Source organism: Syzygium oleosum, unplaced genomic scaffold (assembly GCF_021117445.2).
Source record: "Syzygium oleosum isolate NSW1041296 unplaced genomic scaffold, Sole_v2.1 Sole_v2.04, whole genome shotgun sequence".
Lineage (NCBI taxonomy): Eukaryota > Viridiplantae > Streptophyta > Magnoliopsida > Myrtales > Myrtaceae > Syzygium > Syzygium oleosum.
In genome coordinates, this window is record NW_026607488.1 from 3,803,711 (window position 1) to 3,824,812 (window position 21,102).

General features: G+C 41.0%; 1 protein-coding gene and 1 long non-coding RNA gene across 2 annotated transcripts; one reads left to right on the top strand and one right to left on the bottom strand.

The window, feature by feature from the left end:
* Positions 1–555: 555 nt before the first annotated feature.
* On the bottom strand, positions 556–1,999 carry LOC115674539 (cytosolic sulfotransferase 5-like). Its single transcript, XM_030596941.2, has one exon. It carries the CDS (start codon positions 1,884–1,886, stop codon positions 882–884), a length of 1,005 nt encoding a protein of 334 aa, XP_030452801.2. The 5' UTR covers positions 1,887–1,999; the 3' UTR covers positions 556–881.
* Positions 2,000–18,966: 16,967 nt separating this feature from the next.
* Positions 18,967–19,998, top strand: LOC130138029 (uncharacterized). Its single transcript, XR_008816455.1, has 2 exons — positions 18,967–19,502; positions 19,781–19,998. It is a non-coding gene; the product is annotated as an uncharacterized LOC130138029 (long non-coding RNA).
* The last annotated feature ends 1,104 nt before the right edge of the window (positions 19,999–21,102 follow it).

The window sequence follows — 21,102 nt, forward strand, 5'->3', positions numbered from 1 at the left end:
AAGTTACCGAAAGGGTGTTAGATTTATCTAATGTAATCAAATCTCTTTATTCATAAATCTTTGGTTCGCAAAAGTAAAATATTACCCTTACTTGTGATTCTAATAAACCCGTAATAGGTTAGTAGTGACTCCAAAATGAATTGATTTGTATGTATAATTGATTAAATTGAAACTCCAAAGTTGCAATTTGTATGAGCTTGAGAGAGTCTGCGCTAAGTGCATGTTTACTTAGTAATCTATTAGCTTTCCCTTAGTGGTTCACCTCTAGGAAGGTCGCAACCATATAGTCAATTTTAGGTTGGGCCATTTTCAATTGATCCAAATCTGATCCCACCCACCCATTTTATAGGTTTACTCCGAACCATGCATGCAAAAGCCAGACCGTTTGGGGTTACTCTCGGTGTGTTAATTGTTTTATGGGTGCTTTCTTCTTAATCATTAACTTTTTTCTTTTCAGCGTTTTGAAGCAAAAAAAAAAGAAAAAATAGAGAAATTTTCTTTTTATCTCCAAGACACAAATATCCTTGGTTTAGCAACTCAATCTGTCCGACGACATACAAATATGAACTAGAATGTTTATTAAACTACAACACATATAGAAGACCATATGCCCCGAAGCTTCACACAGCAAAAATATAAAAAGGAACTGAAAAGAACAACAGAAGAAAAATCCATAAGCTCCCAGCGAGAAGGAAGGCAGCTTTTTATTAGCCAACTACGTGTTGGCCAAATCAATGAAGACTAAAATCACAACCATGAAGCATCTCTCCATGGAGACGAAGCCACGATTGACAATGCCACCGAAGACCTTTCATCCCATAGCATGAGATATACAAAGCTTCATCAATGGCCTGCAGATACTTTTTCTACTTAACCGAACTTCAAAGCTTCAAACCAGAACCATGCAACTTCTCTTCCATGACACTGTCAAGTCTCTCCCCCATCTCAGCACTCATGTAATTCACCCAATCTCCAACCTCGCCTTTCCTGAAGAACCACTTGTTGTCTTCTCCACTCGACAACTTCCCGCACTTATTCACCTCCAATGTGCTCAAATTGTCAAAGTTACACATCCTCAGTATTCCCTCCGCCGTCCCATCTCTCAGTTCCTCTTCACTGAATGGACACCCCAGGAAATCGGCCAACCTCCTCACATGAGCATGCGGATCCTCTTTCATCTCCTCGTACATCATGAACAACACCTTCTCGGGCTTCTCCAAGCTCGCCTTGTGGTAACCCAGCACATGGTCCCAGTAAGGCCCGTAAGCGCTCAGCCCTTGACAAAACTTGTCGAGGCACTCCTGGATCTGCATCTGACCTTTCTCTTCGGGCTTCAGCTTGTTGGTGAAGTGCCACAATGAGACGAAGGTGTCCTTGGCGTTCCTACACATGTAAACCAGCTTGCAGTTGGAGTCCCTCACCGACTGTGGAAGCAAGGAATAAGGCATGTGGGTGGCGAGGAGCCTCGGGGGCGCTAAAGCAGCGAGATCAGGATTTTCTTGCTCGAGATAGAGCTTGAGCTCCAAGTAGGGCACGAGGTCGTGGGAGTTTTGGGTTAGGAGAGGGTGGCGTCGTTGTGAGTCGGAGTTGGAGTACTTGGCACGGTTCAAAAGAGCGAAGAGGATGGCCTTTAGCCAGGTGGTGCCGCATTTCGGGCTGGTGACGAGGAGGATGTCAGAGGGGTGAGCTTGGAAGTGGTTTTGGCAAGCGAGGACGCCATTCAGGAACCAAGAGGGGAACCAGAAGCCCTGGTACAAGCGGAGAGGGGTGGCGATCCAGTCTTTTTCTGAAGGGAGAGAGGAGATTAAGTCCTTGAATGCCTGCGGCATGTCCTCGTCCCGCAAGTACCGTAAATGGGTCGGAGTAGGAGGTTGAGAGGATTGCATGGTGGTGGTGGAGGAGGAGGAGGTGGAGAATTGGAGTGGAGAGTTAGTTGATGTTTAGTGGGACAACGATCTTAAATAGAGGCTTCTTGCATGAGAAAGATCGTTGCTGGGATAAGGCATGAAACTTCTAACAAAAGCTGTTTTTTTTTCTTTTGGTCGAATATAACAAAAGCTTAGGGTGTGTTTGTTCGGAGAAAAATTTCATGATAAAGGAAAATATTTTTTGAGAAATCATTATTCAGGAAAGTGGTTAGTTTTTCTTTATTTGGTGATATGTAAGCGAAAACGTTTTTTGGTGTTTGAATCTCATTTGAAAAATAATTTCAATCTCAGGACTTTATGTCAGGCAAAAAGAAATCGAATTTGTAAATAATTTTTTCTTTTTTCTTTTATTTTATTTTTTTTATTTTCTTTTATCCTTCTTCTTCCTCCGCCAGTCATCGAGCCTCGCCGACGGCTGTGGCAGGCCACGGGCGAGGGTCGACTTGGCTGGCCTCCAGCGAGGAATAGGATCGTGCCTGTGGTCGGTCGTCGGCCCTCAGGAGGAAGAAGGAAATGAAAAAATTGAAGAAGAAAGAAAAGAAAAAAGGAAATATTAAAAAATTCAAGAAGAACAATTTCAGAAAGTGTTTTCATTTTCTTAGATTTAGGAATTCACTATCCTAATTTTATGCATGAATATTTTCTTTGATCAGAAAATGTTTTCAGTTGACTAATCATTTTCGATAAACTAAACGGGTGAAAGTTCGGAAAACTAATTTCGAAAAAACACTTTTTCTCAAATAAACGCACCCTTATATGAAGATAGTGTTGGGTGTCTCATATAATTTATACATTAAATGTTGTCTAATTATATCTTTACATAAATTTGAATTAAAACTTTTAATACTCCTAGCATCATTAATGCTTTCATATAACTCGCTAACAACTAAACCAGCTCACCTGTAAAATTTGAAAGCAGTTGATAAAATTTAAAAACAATCGTAAAATTTCGGATTTGAGTTAAGTACTGCGAAAGTCCTAAATGTTTAACTTTTGTCAATTGAGACATAACGTTCTAATATTATGCAATGAACTCCTTTAACTCATCATTGGTTTGATGTGGCTTATTTCACTCCAGAAAAGTGTCGATCATTGTATGCATGTTTTATGACCAAAAAAAAATTTGTATGCATGTTTAAAGAACATCTAGGACTCTCCTAGTTAAAACTAAACACTTAGGACTCAATTGACCAACTGGTGAAACATTTAAAACTTTCAATGTATTTTTCCCCAGGATTAGGTGTGAAGTTTGAGACACTATTTTTAACCTCATTTCTATTCAACTCCATGGTAGTCATGGAAGGGCCCTATTCTTCTCTCATCAACTTTTTGATTGGTAGCTTACCTAGATAGATATCACAAAAATCTAAATTTAACCAAAAATAAATATTGGTGACGTCCATTTAAGCAAAACAAACAATTAGAAGTCTAGTTGGAAAAAAAAAACAAACAAACATGAACCATTACAGAAGGCCCATAAATTCAGAGAAAGAGAAACTAATTTTTGGAAAATGAGAGTGTGACGGCACGGTTAGTCACACTGTTACTCATACGAGAGTAACAATGCTATCTGATCCGCATGTTATATCGCCGAGGAAACCGGTGACTTGTTTGCCAGCCCACCGAGTGGGATTTCTAAATTAGAAAAAAAAACTATAATCAGACAAAGTAGAAATAACGGATTAAAAAAGAAACTTATTAGCATCATTAACGTAGAATATTTTCACATTAATGAGTTCGTTTTGTGGAAAATGAGTAATTTGGAAAATATTTTCCGAAAAATAATATCTTACATCATTTAAAAAAATAGTCAACGGAAAATATTTTCATCATTGATAATAATATATGTCAAACTATTTTCGTGGGCAATGAAATTTTTTTTAATTCATTTATTTTTCTAAACGATAGAAGTGATCATTTTTCGAAAAATGTTTTCCAAATCACTTATTTTTTGCGAAACGAACGCACCCTAAGCGTAAAAAGAACGAAAAGCATCTTTATTTCAAGAAAAAAAAAATTTAGGATTACTAGTGGCAACAGCACCATTACAAAACATTTTTCACACTGGCAATCATGAAAGAAAAATTACATGATCTAATGAAAAGGACACGGTTGTCCAAAAATTAAAACTTGAATGTGCGTTAGTATCTTAACTCTGCTGATAGAAAAACTTTGGGAAAATTATCCAATCAGTTTTAAATCTATTATACGGATGTTAATTCAGTCCTAAACTTTCCAACTTTACCAATTTAGTCCTAAACTTTTGCGTGAAATTTCAATGTAATCATTTCGGTCAATTTTTACTAGAAATTGCTGACATGTGCCACATAGGATAACTGGACCGCCACATTAGCGATTTCCGGCGAAAATTGATCGGAATGACTATACTAGAGTTTCACGCAAAGGTTTAGGACTAAATTGACCTTCGCATAATAAGTTTAGGACTGATTGGGTAATTTTCCCAAAAAACTTTCTTATACCTCGTATACATATAAGTATAGGTACCATGTCAACTTCGAATACTATATTGCAAGATTCGCGTCCGTCCATGAATAATAATTGAAAGGTAGCCCACCTAACCCTTTTATGGGCTAAGCGAATCAAACTATTGAAATATTCATTTGGCGATTCATATCCAGGGCAATGTGGATATCGCTGATATCCCAAGTTGATATATGGAAGGAGATCACATATATATATAAAGAATATATAAACCTCGTAGTTAAGCAATGTGGGATATTTCAACAAGAGAGAAGAACCCTAAACAAGGATTTTCGCCAACCAAACTTTGCTTCTCTCTTTTTTTACCCCCGCTGAGAAAATACCATTCTTAGACTCGTGAAAATGGGGAATGGATAGGAAGAGCCCATTGTTGGTCTCTTTCAAATCACTTGCAAGTTTCTCCTTATTACTGAAATGTTTGGGGCTTGAAAATGCCAACTAATTCTGGCCTATCGGCCTTTGTAATACCACTTACAAAGTCGTCACTCAGATGCCAACCGATATGCCCTGCATGGGCTCAATTGGCCTCACTCAATCTGCTATAGTTTTACTGATGTATAGATATTTTATGTGATTCCGACCCCATTATTTTACCAACAGTGACATCATCAATATTGAATTTTTAGTGGATTGGAATCCTCTACAATTAAGAGGTTAAGTTACATCTTAAATTTTTAGCTAACTTTGATGAGATTGTTTTCCTAACTTTTCTTATTCATCATTTTCCTTCCTTCTTCTCTTTTTGTCCTTTTCTCCATTCTTCGTCCTCGAGCAAGGAGTGTTCTATTGCCACCTCCTTCAAGACAATAACTGTTGAAAATATGTCTCGAGTTTGAGCCCAAAGCGAAATCTAAATATTCCGAATTGGATATTTTGCGGATCTCCGAAACCGAGCAAAAAGGAAATATTTGAAATTCACTTTCCTAATGCACGTTGGAGTCTTTGTTCTCAAACTGGAAAGTCCACATGAATTTTATGTTGAACTTTGATTCGGTCAATGTGTTAGAAGAAAGAAAGAATATTATACTTTCCTAATTCTTGTGGAATTCACGGCCCGAAGTGGAAAGAAGAAATAAAATAAAAGGAAAAGAAAAGAAAAGCATGGCTGGATTTGTTTCCTGATCCTAATCCGCGTGGACTTCGTTTGTTGACCAATATGGGACTTCCTGATATATATGTTCATGGTCAAGGGATGCTTTGAGTGCAGAGAAGTCTTGAAGCGCTGCGGTTGACGTCGAGTGCTTGGCGTGGGTTTATCTCACTGGGATTTTGTTCGTGGAATTACACCAAGAGCTCAAGTGTTCGTAGCAATTAAATCTTGTATTAAGATTAGTGTACAATTCTTTTGCCAGATTGAGAGATTATTTCGTGAGGAATTATGGGGCTAAACACTGTGTGAGTTATTGGGTATAATTAGGACTTGGGGAACACTGAGAGTGTTTGAGTGACTCGAGTGTGGTTGTAATCTCCGTTGTATCGCTTGATCTATAGTGGAATTCCGTGCTGCTCTCCCCGTGGACGTAGGTCACTACGACCGAACCACGTAAATCTGGTGTCCGATTTATTTTCTTATTCTATCAATTTTATTGTTCGATCGCTTGGCTTCCGCAACAATTGGTATGAGAGCCTGGCTTGGCTAAGTTGAAGCGAATCGATGGCGATAGAAGAAGGAAAAGTGAAAATCGATAGATTTGATGGGAAAGATTTTGGTTTCTGGAAGATGCAGATTGAGGATAATCTATATCAGATGAAACTGCACTTGCCCTTGTCTGGGGAGAAGCCAGAGACAATGAAGCAAGCTGATTGGGAATTGCTGGATAGACGAGCTTTGGGTGTTATTCGGCTGACGTTGACATGTAACGTCGCGTTTAACATTATAAATGAGAAGACCACTGCGGGTTTGATGAAAGCCCTATCGGACATGTACGAGAAGCCCTCTGCGATCAACAAGGTCTATTTGATGCGACGTATGTTTAATTTGAAGATGAGCGAAGGTGCATCAGTTGCTGATCATATTAATGAATTCAATGTGATCGTTAGTCAATTGAGTTCAGTTGACATTGACTTTGAAGATGAGGTACGTGCTTTGATTCTATTATCCTCATTGCCTGATAGTTGGAATACTAATGTTACTGCTGTTAGTAATTCCTCTGGGTCAAAAAGTTTGACGTTTGATGGTGTTTGAGATTTAATTCTAAGTGAAGACATCCGTAGAAGAGAATCTGGCGAACATGTATTTGCTGCTTTAGTAGGTGAAAATAGAGCAAGAACTGGTACACGTGTTAGCAGAAGTAGTATGAACTCGAATAGACGAAGTCAGTCTAGGACTGGTGGTGTTGTCTGTTGGAGTTGTGGCAAGAGAGGGCATTTTAGAAGGGATTGCCTTAAGCTGAAAAACGATAAGGGTAAAGGAATTAGAGTTGATCGTACGGATGATGTTGCAGCTATAGTTGATGGTAATTCGGATGATGCTGATTATGTCTTATCTGTCACTGATGATTCGTCGTTTGGCGGATGGATTATGGATTCTGGTTGTTCTTTTCATGCTACACCAATCAGGAACTGGTTTAGTACTTATCAGTGCACGGATAGTAGTAAAGTGCAGTTGGGGAACAACGCTGGATGCGATGTTGTAGGTGTTGGTGACGTTAGAATCAGAATGCATGATGGTATTGTGTGGACATTGACTGGAGTGAGGCATGTTCCAGAGTTGAAGAAAAATCTAATTTCCTTAAGTGCCCTAGATTCAGCTGGGTGTCGGTATTCATCAGAATGTGGAGTTCTGAAAATTATTCGAGGTGCCTTGGTGATAATGAAAGGAATCAAGCATAGTGGCCTGTATGAGCTTCAAGGTGAGACAGTGACGGAATTCGCTGCGGAGACGTCGAAAGCATCGGTTCGAGAGTCTGAATTGTGGCATATGTGTTTGGGGCATATTAGCGAGAGAAGCCTGAAGGTTCTAAGTGAAAGGAATTTGCTATGTGGTTATGTGGCTAACGAATTGAATGTATGCAGGTGCTGTGATTTAGATCAACGACGGAAAGTGCAGTTCAGTATGATTATTAAGGAAACTACGGAAATTGCAGAATTGATTCACTTGGATGTTCGCAAGTTGTCGCGATTTCCTTCGAGGAAGAGTGCTAGATTTATGCTAACAATTGTTGATGACTACTCGAGGAAGACTTGGGTGTTTGTGCTAAGGCACAAGTTTGATGTTGTTGTCAGGATCAGGCAGTTAAAAGCTTGGATCGAAAAGGAGACTGGTAAAACGATCAAGCAGGTGCGGACTGACAGTAGTATGGAGTTTTGCTCGAAGCTGTTAAACGAATTCTGCATGAAGGAAGGCATAGTGAAATACCGCACTAGTGCCAATAAATCACAACATGTTGCAGAGTTGATGAGCAAAACATTACTAGAGACGGCCCATAAAATGCTCTCTAGTGCTGGTATGGCTAGGAGATTCCTGGCGGATGCGCTTAGTACGGCGAGCTACCTGAAGAATAGATCCCCATCGACTGCGATTGAATGTCGGACTCCCGAAGAAGTGTGGTCAGGTAACGTTGCTGATTATTCTGTTCTTAGAATATTTGGTTGTCCATGTTATGTTCGAGTTAGTGATGGTAAGCTCGATGGAAGGACAAGAAAGTGCATGTTCCTAGGTTATGCACAAGGTGAGCGGGGCTATAAGTTGTGGTGCCCAGAATTAAATTCACCTATTATCAGCAGAGAAGTTACATTTGACGACTCTCCAGTACTTCTGATTAGGAGTGTTAATAGCAGTGTTTATACGGATCTGGACGGTGTTCAGCTTGAGGTGGAGTTGCAACCAGAAACTCCTGAGGTAGCGGGTGCTAGCGAAATAATCAACACAGATGGTGCTTGTAGCAAGGTGGAGCCTATAAAACCAACGGTTGCTGTAACTGCTGATATTGACAAGGTGCGTATTCAATCTCCCGATAGATATGGATGCAACAATGGTTTTGCTTTATCTGTGATTGAGAAAGTTGTGTCGGAAAATCCTTGTGGAGCGGTTAAAGGTGCATGTGGAGTTGGTATTCTGATGAGGTCCACGGCTATGGCAAAGTTCAAGCGAGGCTTGGACTTGAAAGACGTCTGTGGCGGTTGAGCCCATTGGGGTTGTGGGAGAGTAGTAGCGGAATTCAGATTCTATTGAAGCGATTGTTACTTGGCTCAAACGTCGAGCCAAGGTGGAGATTGTTGAAAATATGTCTCGAGTTTGAGCCCAAAGCGAAATCTAAATATTCCGAATTGGATATTTTGCGGATCTCCAAAACCGAGCAAAAAGGAAATATTTGAAATTCACTTTCCTAATGCACGTTGGAGTCTTTGTTCTCAAACTGGAAAGTCCACATGAATTTTATGTTGAACTTTGATTCGGTCAATGTGTTAGAAGAAAGAAAGAATATTATACTTTCCTAATTCTTGTGGAATTCACGGCCCGAAGTGGAAAGAAGAAATAAAATAAAAGGAAAAGAAAAGCATGGCTGGATTTGTTTCCTGATCCTAATCCGCGTGGACTTCGTTTGTTGACCAACATGGGACTTCCTGATAGATATGTTCATGGTCAGGGGATGCTTTGAGTGCAGAGAAGTCTTGAAGCGCCGCGGTTGACGTCGAGTGCTTGGCGTGGGTTTATCTCACTGGGATTTTGTTCGTGGAATTACATCAAGAGCTCAAGTGTTCGTAGCGATTAAATCTTGTATTAAGATTAGTGTACAATTCTTTTGCGAGATTGGAGATTATTTCGTGAGGAATTATGGGGCTAAACACTGTGTGAGTTATTGGGTGTAATTGGGGCTTGGGAAACACTGAGAGTGTTTGAGTGACTCGAGTGTGGTTGTAATCTCCGTTGTATCGCTTGATCTATAGTGGAATTCCGTGCTGCTCTCCCCGTGGACGTAGGTCACTACGACCGAACCACGTAAATCTGGTGTCCGATTTATTTTCTTATTCTGTCAATTTTATTGTTCGATCGCTTGGCTTCCGCAACACTAACATTGCCTTTTGCCAACTAGAGGTCGCCTGAACGGCACCGCCGTTCATCATCACCTTCGATGTTTTGCTAATTCTTATCTCTCTCTCTCTCTCTCTCTCTCTCTCTCTCTCTCTCTCTCTCTCTCTCTCTCTCTCTCTCTCTCTCTCTCTCTCTCTCTCTCTCTCTCTCTCTCTGATTTGCAGGTAAAGGTCCACTACCTCGAAGAGACGTCGTAGACTGCCATCTTCACCAATTTGGAGATCCACGACCCCAAAACAAAGGTTGCAGACCTCCGCCACTGTCAAATTTGAAAAGTTTCAAATGAATGAGAGAGAGATATGTGATGAGCTCATCACTGGAGAGGATGTGTTGGGAGTACGTAGCAGAAACCCAATACCTTCATCGGAAAGATCGCCAAGAGGGAGCTCAAATTCGAGTCTGTTAATATATCTAGTAAAACTCACATTCACTCAAAAGTTTAAGCTAATGAATTATGGGCTAACTAGGATATATTAGCTGCTTAATCCTACACCAATTCTCCGATGTAGGATTTCTTTAACACGACTCACACATGCATCCTAACAATCTCCCTCTCACTCGTGAGCTTAGTATTAGGTTTTGCTTCCCCTTAATTCAGGTATCATTCTGCATCAACTTTTCTCAACTTGAATCTCCAAGTCATTATAGCAACCCTCATCGTCAACTGCTAACTTGGGATTGCATCATCCATGGTCTCTATCTTGCGTCACCAGACCATAACTTGGGATTGCATCACCCATAATCTCTATCTCGCGTCACCAGACCAACTGTCCATGGTCTCTTCTTGCCAGACCCACGCCACCAGACCAATTGTTCATGGTCAGCAACTATGCACAGCAACCATCATCGTCAACTGCTAACTTGGAAATGCATCACCCATGGTCTCTATCTCGCGTCACCAGACCAACTGTCCATGGTCTCTTCTCGCCAGACCAACCGTAATGGCAATTTCCACCCGAAACAAGTGTCAATCGTGAGATTTCTTTCTTGAGATATTTACCAAACACCAGAACAGATTGTTGGGAGTACGCAGTAGAAGCCTGATACCTTCACCGGGTATATCGCTAAAAGGGAGCTCAAGTCCAAGCCCGTCAATATATCTAGTTAGATCCACATTCATTCAAAAGCTTAAACTAATGAGTTATGAGTCAACTATGATATATTAACTTAGGCATGTGCAAAAGAACTGGGAATCGCCCGGACCACCCTAGACCACCCGAAACCGGACCAGAACCGATGGTTCCTAAGGGAATCGGTCCAGTTTTCGGTTCCAGGTGTGGAACCGCCCACCTGCCCACCTAGACCGGACCTGTAATATAATAATAGTATAATATAATATATAATATATTTATTTAATATTTATTTTTTACAAAAAGAAAAATCCTAAATCCCTAAACTAAACCTAACTAGCTCAACGCTCACAACCTCACATTGAGCCGAGAAACACCTTCTTTTGCTTTCGCCTTACGTTCACTCTCACTCTCTCACTCTTCTCGGTTGATGCTTACCTCACCATCTCTGACTCTCCATTTCCGTCTCCGTCTCCGTCTTTTCGTCTCTGTCCTTGGCTAGTAGGACTGGTTCCATGGACCCACCTGGGAACCGGTGGTCCGGTTCCCAAGTGGGTCCATGGAACCAACGGGCGGTTCCAATTTTTCGGAACCAGTCTTTAGTGAGCGGTTCCCAGTTCTAGGGTAGAAACCACTCACCCGGACCATGTTCACCCCTATATTAACTGCTCAATACCACATCAATTTTCCGATATGAGACTTCTTTAAAACAATTCACACGTGCATCCTAACAAGATGGACCAGCTGCGGTATCTTTCAGTGATTTATAGATGATGTGGATCATTAGACCTTAATAATTTATTATGTGGTCCCATCTAAAAGCTCACGTGATTAATGATTGAGATGAACTTTGTCTATATATCATGTTAGGTAAGTCGGTTAAATTTGATATTTCTTGTTATCGGCGTCAGTGATTAAACATGCGTCCTTTGCCTTGTCCAATATATGTTCGATCAAACATCACCGTACGCTCCTGGGAGGTACATGCCTATTTACCAAATAAATAAATGACTACTTACAAGAACCAGGACACAAAATTCTACACCATGAAGAATCTTGGCAAACCAAATACACTACATTACCAAGAATATACTATCGAAATTAAGAGAACGATGTATGAACGGAGTTGACGGAGAGAGTTGATTGTCCAAATTTGATAAGTTTTAGGACTTAATTGCATTTTTTTGAAAGTTTTAGAACTCAATTACACTTTCACGACAAATTTTAGGACTTATGATATACTTATCTCAATTGCCATATAATTTTTCAATTGATTATTTGAGCGCCATATATTTTTAAAAACATTCGCCACAAATGCCATGCCACATCAAATTTTCAGTACTTAGGTGAATGCTATTAAAAGTTATGGCACTCAATGATCAATTGAAGTTATTGCACTTAAGTAAACGTTTTTTAGAAGCTATGATATTCAAGTGGTTGAAAAAAAAGTTGTGGCACTCAAGTGAATGCTATACAAAGTTATGACACTTGTGGTGTCCTTATCCCCATTAAACTCCTTTACCATTTTTATAAATTTTGTGAGATCACTGTCAACTATTCTAAACACTTCAGTTGCTAGATGAAGACATGGTTTAATATTTAAATATTATAACACTTCCCCCCACTCGTAGGCTAGACTTTGGTCTAAGACTAAGTGTGAAAATATATAATAAGGGAGACAATTAATAGGCTTGGAAATATTTTAACTGAGGACATCTTGCTTGATATTATGTGTAATTTTGTTAGATCGCTGCTAACTATTATAAAAGCTTAATTATTAGATGAAAGCGTGATTTAATATTTAAGGGGAAAATTACCCAATCAGTTCTAAACCTATTGTACAAATGTCAATTCAGTCCCAAACTTTTCAATTTTGCTAATTTAGTCATAAACTTTGGCACGAAATTTCAATATAATCCTTTCGGTCAATTTTTACGGAAAATCGCTGAGGTGGCGGTCCTGTTATTGTTCCACGTTAGTATTTTATGGTGAAAATTGGCCGGAAGGACTATGGCTGCGTTTGGGAACGCTCTGGGGGAAAGTCTTTGGGAAAATGTAAAGGACTTTAAGTTGAAGGGGTTTTTCAAAATGCATATTGAAATTTTGCGCAAAAGGTTTAAAACTAAATTAGCAAAATTATAAAGTTTAGGATTGAATTGATATATGTACAATAAGTTAAAGACTGATTGGGCAATTTTCTCAATATTTAAGTATTCTCACAATTTTTCATTACTCTAGTTTATGTTCCTATCAAGTTACTCTCGCCAGTTGGATCACAACAAAGAAAATTATATTCTCGTATCCGAAGGACTTCTCAGTGTTCTCACTATTCAAAAGGACGCGTTCTGTGATTGCTTTCTCGGGCCAATCATCTTCCTAAGGATGTTGGTGTTTCATTTTCGAAGGACTTGACCTTTGCAGCCACCCTAAAGCCGACCCACAAGTAAGAATAAATATCTGTGTACATAATTGGGCATGTCAGGACTTAAGAATTTATAAACTCGGCCCGAATGAATGAAGGCAACAAAGTCAGTAATAGCCCATTCATCTTGTAGAAGACCAATTCATGGTTCCTCAGTTTCGCTGGATGCATGCTTGCTTTGATCATCTGAACATGTCGATCATGCAAACAATGACAAGCCATAGTTTTTAGTGATAACTTAATCCAAGTCTTTCGTTGACTCTCACTTGCTCAGATATTAAATTCGATCACCACTATCTATGTATCTTGTTTCGTTAGATGATATTCTAGTGTTCGGGTTTTGTCGAAGCTATAGTTCTTTATAAGCAACCGGTTAATTTGTCATCCTTCCAACCAATTTATCTGTCATTCTAAATATAATGAAGTGGTAGGTTGACAAGATGTTTTCTAACATTGCCACTTTGCAATAACTTTGATTATTTATTATGAATCGTTCAAAATCGATTTGGATGTTGGGTGTTCAGCATCTTGTAAACTTATGGCGTTTCTTTCATCCTTCATTTGTGCTTGCGTACATTGAATTCACATTGCCAGGTTTGATTTGCTTACAAGAACGAGCTCTTTGTAGACAAGATGCTGGATCTGCCAGCCACTGTACTATGTGTTGTTGCTATTCGGGAAGTCTGGGGAAATTTATCCAAAAAGTCATAAATCTATTACATTTTTGTCAATACAGTCCAAAATCTTTTAACTTTGCCAATTAAATCATAAACATTTTCATGTTTTGCCAATTGAGTCCATCCAGCTAATTTTGGCAAGAAATCACTAACATGGGTGCTAGCCGATGCGGGCGTGGACAATTTTCAATAATATTTTCATATTTTTTAGAATTTTTTTATTAATTTTTATTTTTTGTTTTCTTTTTTATTCCTCCCTTAATCTTCTTCTAGCCGGTCACTAGGTTTCGGTGATGGCCGGCGAGGGTCGCCCTTGCAAGAGGCTAGCGAGGGCCGGCCTTGTTGGCTTCAAGCGAGGCTCGACCTTGCTGGCCTCGGGCAAGGCCACCCCTCGTTGGCTTATGGTGAGGTCGCCCCTCTCCAAATCTCGGCGAGGGTGACCTCATCTTAGGCTGGCAATGGCGACTCTCGCTGGCGATTACCTTTGGCCAATCGCCAACCATCGCTCTGGGCCGGTGACCAGCTGAAGGAAGACGATGGAAGAAAAAAAAAAGAAAAGAATAAATAAAAAAATTCGAAAAAATATTAAAATTTATCAATGGCAGCACCAACCGTGCCATGTAGGATGGCTGGTGCTGATTGGACTGCCACGTCAACGATTTTTGGCAAAAATTGATCGGATGGACTCAATTGGCAAAACATGAAAATGTTGATAACTCAATTGGTAAAATTAAAAAGTTTAGGACTTAAATGGCAAAAGTGCAATAAGTTTATGACTTTTTTGGACAATTTTCCAGCGAAGTTTGTACCAGTGACAATTATCTGAAGTCTTATTACATAACCTATTTCAAGAGAAACCGCAGGAAAAATGGTTTAAGTTGAAGCATCACCAATTTTATTTTTTTTTGGTGAAAATCGCTAACTTAATATGTATGAAAAACCACTGTGCCAGACTAAGAAATAAATTCTGACAAAAAAAAAAGACTAAGAATTAAGTACATATGTAGCTTTATTTGGACTGGCAGAGTGTCACTGAGTCCCGTAGGGCTCTATTTCATGACACCAAAATAGTAGAAGCTCATGAGTTCAAGAGAAGAACCCGAATTACAAGAACACATTCACTCAGTGCATCCAATTTCTGACAGTTCACGTTTTTTTTTAGCAAAAATGATCAACTAGCTCGCGTCCAGGGAAGAATCAGAGGGAAACTACAATAAACAAGTGATTCAATGTTTGTTCCTGTTTGCCTCCTTGTTCTCATCAGGACCTCCATGTCTGAGGTTCTGCTCCTGCCGAGCTTGAACCTCTGTGTACATCAACCCGTAGGCGCGCCCTTTCCAGAACTCGAAGCTATGCCCCTTCTTCTGCCTCCATTTGGGGGAGCCCTTCCTGAGCTCGAAGCACCCCTGATCAGTAGTCCCACCTCCTCTGCCTCTATGTTCCGCTACTTGGTCAGTCTTGACAGTTCCATACCTCTTTACCAAAAAAGGCACCGGAGGGACACTATGGCAAAAGAATTTCCAAAACGTACCGAAGAAATGCACATCGGAGAACGCACGTACGTATACACCCAATAGACAATTTTCAAATGTTCCAAAAAAGGCACTCCATGGGACAATTTTGGCCACTTTTACCTTAGTCGTCCATAAGTGCGATTAAATTGTCAGTCCAAAATGACGCCATCTTGATTACACCTTGTAAAGAACGAAACTCACAAAAAAATTGATGGGGGCTCGCCCAGCAGAAGCAATAGCTAGCAAACGGGACAATCTAAATGACGGTTTTGTTATGCTCTAAAAGCTAATGGATAATCCGATCCATGAAACAACAGCGTTTTGTTCGCTTTAGGTACTCCATTCATTAGAAGGTAGGCACCGAGTGCCACGTTTTGCGACAAGCTGGCATTTAACATTGTTCATAAGGATGACTAAGGTAACGGCAAAAGAACACTACAAGTGCCATAACTTGTGTACAGCGCTCACTTTAGTGCCATAACTTTTTTTTGGATCACTTTAGTGCTAAAATTTTTGAAAAACGATCACTTAAGTGCTAAAATTTTTGAAAAACGATCACTTAAGTGCCAACTCCGGTGCCGTACACAATTTTTCGCCGGAAATCTGACGTGGCATTTTTTTTATTAATTTCTGAAGCTGACGTGGCTCGCCGGAGTCTCGCCGGAGATTGACACTTAAGTGATCGTTTTTAAAAAATTTTAGCACTTAAATGTTCATTTTTCAAAAATTTTAGCACTTAAGTTATCGTTTTTCAAAAATTTTAGTACTAAAGTGTTCCAAAAAAAAGTTATGACACTTAAGTGATCGTTTTTCCTCCGACTTGGCACCAAAGTGATCCGAAAAAAAGTTATGGCACCAAAGTGAGCGCCGTACACAAGTTATGGCGTTTATAGTGTCCTTTTGCCCTAAAATAACAGAGTGTCGCGACCGACCTCCCGCTTTTTTTTTCGATCATGTGCAAAAAGGGGGGGTTCGCCTGGTACATGCTAAGTCTAGGTTCGGGACTTAATTCAGGCTCTTCCAAGCCCATACCATATCGCGACTTAGGGTTTAAGTGTTTAACATGCAAGTAGTTTATACCAAGGAGTCGCCACTAATCGATTTGGGGTGAGTCGATTAGAAACCCAAATAAGGTGATGGGAGAATCACCCTATTCCTGCGAACCAGAGATTAACTGAGTTCGGGCACTTGGTTACACTAGTTGAATAACAAATGCCCTTTCGGTACCTTTTTACCCTGTTCATTTCTGAAAATATTTGTCAGGCAATTTGGATTGATTTTAGGACCTTTCTCCTAACATGTGAGGTGATCAAGCGAGTGCATAATCATAAACGATCAGCAGTCAAAATAGACATGCAGCCTTAGGTTTTAATCATAATTAAGTCAGATGACATTCAAAACACAACAGTTCAGCAATTGTATTAAAAACATGCATAATAATACAACGGAAATAAAAAAAAACATGCAAAAATACTACCGCGCAACCTCAGGCTTGTCTAATTTAAACAAGACAATAACATGCATAATAATACAATAAATTAAAACAACAGATGTATCACATAATTTAGGAAAGAGAAAAAGAAAAGAAAAAAAGAAAAAAATTAATTTTTTTAAAAAAATAAAATAAAATAAATACAGAAAAGAAAAAAGAAAAAGATAAAAAAAAGTCTTTTTTAAAAAAATTAAAATAAAATAAAATAAAACCGGGTCGGGTCGCGAATCCGGGTCGGTCGGAACCAACCCGGGTCAACGGATCCGACCCAGGGCGTTGACCCGGGTCGGGTCAACCCCGCGTGTACAAACACGCGGGGACGCCGGCGGAGCCAAAATTGGCCTTCCGCTGGCCGACCTAGGCCGGCGCCGGCCCCAAATCCGGCTTTTAGAACCACCACCAAGTCTCGCCGCCTACTTGGCTCGCCGTCCGACCGCCGCTCGCCGGCCGGCGACCGAATTAAAAACCGGCCTCTTTGAGGCATTTCGTCGAACACCTGGCGTGCATAACCAAAACTGAGGTGTTTCGACCTCCTCCGACGAATCGGTCGGCTCCAACGGCTGTGGCTCACCTTCGACAGAGAGTAGGGACCGGGACTGAAGACGTTATGGGTCGGGAATCGCGCGACACGGTCGGCGCGAGTCCCGGCCACACCGGACACAAAAACAGGGGCGAACAGAGCACCGGGGAAGGCTCACCGTTCGGCGACGCAACTGGAGGTTTTCCGGCTGGTCGGGGGGGCATCGGCGAGGCAACGGGCTTCCTTCTCACGGCCTGAGGATTCTCGATTTTCTCTCTCTCTTTCTCTATTCTCTCTCTTCTTTCTCTGTTCTATCTCTCCCTGTTTCTCTCTCAAATGGCCGACCCCCGCCTCTCTCTCTCTCTTCGGCTTTTATAAGCGGCGACGACGCGTCTCACCTGCTCTCGCGTCTGCATGACGATGGCCTGCACCGGCCTATCTGGCCCGTGACTTTCGTGGCCATTTAGGCCGGTGCAGAGCAGGGGGAGCCAGTTCAGTGCCGTGAGGAAGAGAGGAAGAAGGGGGAGAGGAGAGCCCGGGAAATCGGGGAGGACTGCTAGTCCCGTCGGCATGCCTCTTCGGCCCCTGCTCTGGCCAGATAGCGACAGCGAGAGGCCGCCCCCGTTCGTCACCCTGCGGCCAGAACAAGGGCGAACAGGGGAAGGAAACAGCGACGGGCGACGGGGGAGAAGGAAGGAGGAGAAAGGCCGGGCCAGGCCCAGTTCGTGTGGGGGCGGGGGGGGGGGGGGGGGGAAGAAGAAAAGAAAAAGAGAGCGGGCCGGGCTCGCGCGAGGGAGAAAAGAAAAAGAAAAAGGGCCGGGGCCCGTGCGGGGAAAAGAGAAGAAAAAGAAAAGGGGCCGGGTCGGCTCGGCCCCGACCCGGCCCAAATTGAATTTTTTTTTGTAAATTTTGAATTTTTTTTAAAAAAAACACTCTAATAGACCCTACTAATACAAATATGCCTAATTTATATATGCAATGTATTTAAATAGAAATATTTTTTATTTTAGGAATTAAAGAAAATTAACTCCTAAATTTTGTGCAATTAATTTTGGGCAAATTAAAAATAGGTGTCAACACAGAGTACAAACTTAGCACTCAAACCTAACGTTGAAGTTGTGTAACCATAGATTATTATCACTTAGAAACGTTTAAATGATTATATAAACAAGTTTGATTGATTTAATTGATTATGAATAAAAATTATATGACTCCAAACGGTACCTTACTTATCAACAATGAAATATTTTCTAGTCATTGAAGTTGCTGCAATTTTGTTTCTTCAAAGCGACTTTTGGATACATTCTGATTTGTCAGTGACTATTATCATTATTTTCCTGTAACTTTCCTATGGTGTTGCAAGTTCCGTTTTCCTATTTATCATTGGTCTGAGTTTTCTTTTATACTACGCAACGTTCTCCCTAGATAGTAAATTTTATTATGGATTTTGATTCAAACCGGTGGTTCTAAGATAAGAACTGGGAGCCGAACCAAATAGCAAAGGCCAATTTTAGGATTTTGGAGCCGAGAATTGAACTGGTTCCGGCTAAAAATTGGGTTGGACTGAACCTGTTGCACACCCCTAAACCGCCAACACGAGATGAGACAAAGAAAACTTGAATATTACACTTAGCCAGTGATAATAAATTTTGCCGGTAGTGACTGAACTTGTTAACGAATACTAGCTATGATGCATGAAGCATAACACAAATCTCCCTGTCTTAGGACTACCGCCTATTTCTTTCATCTTATATACGTAATAGTTTGGCTTAGATCTTTTACTAGTATTTTTTTTTTTGATCTAAATAGAAACACTTTGATTGAAAATTAAGTGTTCTTGAAACTACAACCCGACGAAGGGGCATCAAAACATAACAACTCCCATAATGGTTGGGGGGGACGGGTTAGCCAAGATGAAAAAAGGGAATTTGTACGTTGCGCTTTGGCGACCCAATCGGCAGCTTGATTCGCGGATCTATTGCAATGGGCCACAGTTAGGTTTGTGTATTGGGCCATTCGGATATACGCTTCTCTAATGAAAGCTTCCTCTTCCCAGCCGACTTCTCTCTGGTCCTACAGCTTCTTTACTATTTCAAGACAATCAGTTTCTATCACAATTCCATCTTTTCTCCTGTCGACGAAGTAGTCTAGAGCATGCAGCAAAGCTTGCAGTTCTATGTGCAACGGCGAGGTCGCGGGTACTGTCCTGGCGAAGCCTTCTAGCAAGGTACCAACTTCGTTTCTGAGGATTCCAGAAACTGCGCCTTTTGCTACATCTCCAAGGAAGGATCCATCTATGTTGATTTTGAAGGAGTTTCTCATCGGTGGTTTCCAACACAGAGGTAAAAGGCTCTTTTCAGCGTGCAAAATAGAGCTTTGATGATTCCACTTCCTATAATTTTGCATTATCATTCTTGCCGACTCAATTAGGGTGCTCGGATTTAGGGGTTTTTTCCTAAACACAAATTCATTTCTGGCCTTCCATATCAACCACAAAAGAATGGCCATTTCATCTAGATTCAGCAATTTATGTAGCCGTAACTCATAGTTATGAATCCATACCTCAATCCGTGTTATTTCTTGACGTGTGATTTTGATCTGTACTGAGGGATCTGTCCAGATGGCTTCGGTCCAGGGGCAGAGAAGAAATAGATGCTCTACCATTTCAGTTTCCTTATCATAGAAGGGGCATGCTGGTCGAGGTAAGATTTTCCTCCTATAGAGGTTTTCTGCTGTGGGGAGAGCATTTTGGCATACACTCCATAGAAATATTCTAACCTTGGATGGGATTTTTAAATTCTAGATTATGCACCATAGCTTGCGGGATGGCTTGAAAAATGATGAGGCTTGCATTACATTCTGTGTGTTTTCCTTTTGATGAATCTGATTGTATGCACTTTTCACCGAGAAGACCCCCAACTTCGTAGCTGTCCACACAAGTTTGTCCTCTGTTGCATGACTGCATAGTGGTATTGCTAACGCCTCGTTAACAGTTTGCTCATCAAACATTCTTGCTAGCAAATCTTCATTCCATCTTCTATTCTCATTTTGGATTACGTTTGCAACTCTGGTTGGTTTCGAGAAGTTGCTAGTCCTCTTATTAATCCTCGTTTTAGCCACCTATCTTCTCAGATATTGATTTTTTCCCCTATGCCAACCGACCATATTACTGAGTTCGATATCAAATCTCTCCCCATCAGAATACTCTGCCATCCCCATGAGGGCCGTTTTACTAGTATGAGAAGTTAATTATACTAGAAATCCGAGGGAGGTGCCACTCTGTTAGACTCACTTCAAGCGTCAAATGCTTCCATGCAAACGATGGGCAGGGCCGTTGGCTCAATTCCCATATAGTCAATACCCGATAGAAGAAAGAAATGTTTAGACTGATAGAAAAGGAAGTCGGTCACTTCAACTTAATTGTGACCCTGAAACAGTAAACCGACTTCGACAACATTGTTATCTTTAGGGTGTCAGAACCAAACTAGAAAATCGAACTGAAATACAAATCGAACCGAACCGAACCGAAATTTCGTGTATTTTCGGTTCGGTTCGGATAACTGAAAAAATGACTTTTTTTTTGCTGGTTTGGGTTTTATTGGTTTGGTTCGGTTCGGTTTATAAGCCGAGCCGAACTGAAAATGCACAACATTTATATTCGATCATTTGGGTATTTCTCTCTCTGCAGATCTTCCCGTCTCCCTCAGTGGATAATACTCGACGTTGTTCGCTGAGACGCTGCCGCAGCCGCCGATCACCGACTCGTCAGGGACGATCTGGCTCGTGCCGTACCACCGCCGTCGGAGAGCTTCGGTGGTCGAGGTCAACCCAGTCGCAGCCGCCAGCAAGGTCATAGGGGGTGAAGCGGCAAGTCTTGGGGAAGCCATCGAGGTCGCCACCTGTCTGGAGGAGGGATCCGTCGGGGAGGAACTAACCGGAGGA

Coding starts and splice junctions, on each gene's coding strand:
- LOC115674539 (XM_030596941.2), bottom strand. CDS start 1,886: ATGCAATCCTCTCAACCTCCTACTCCGACCCATTTACGGTACTTGCGG.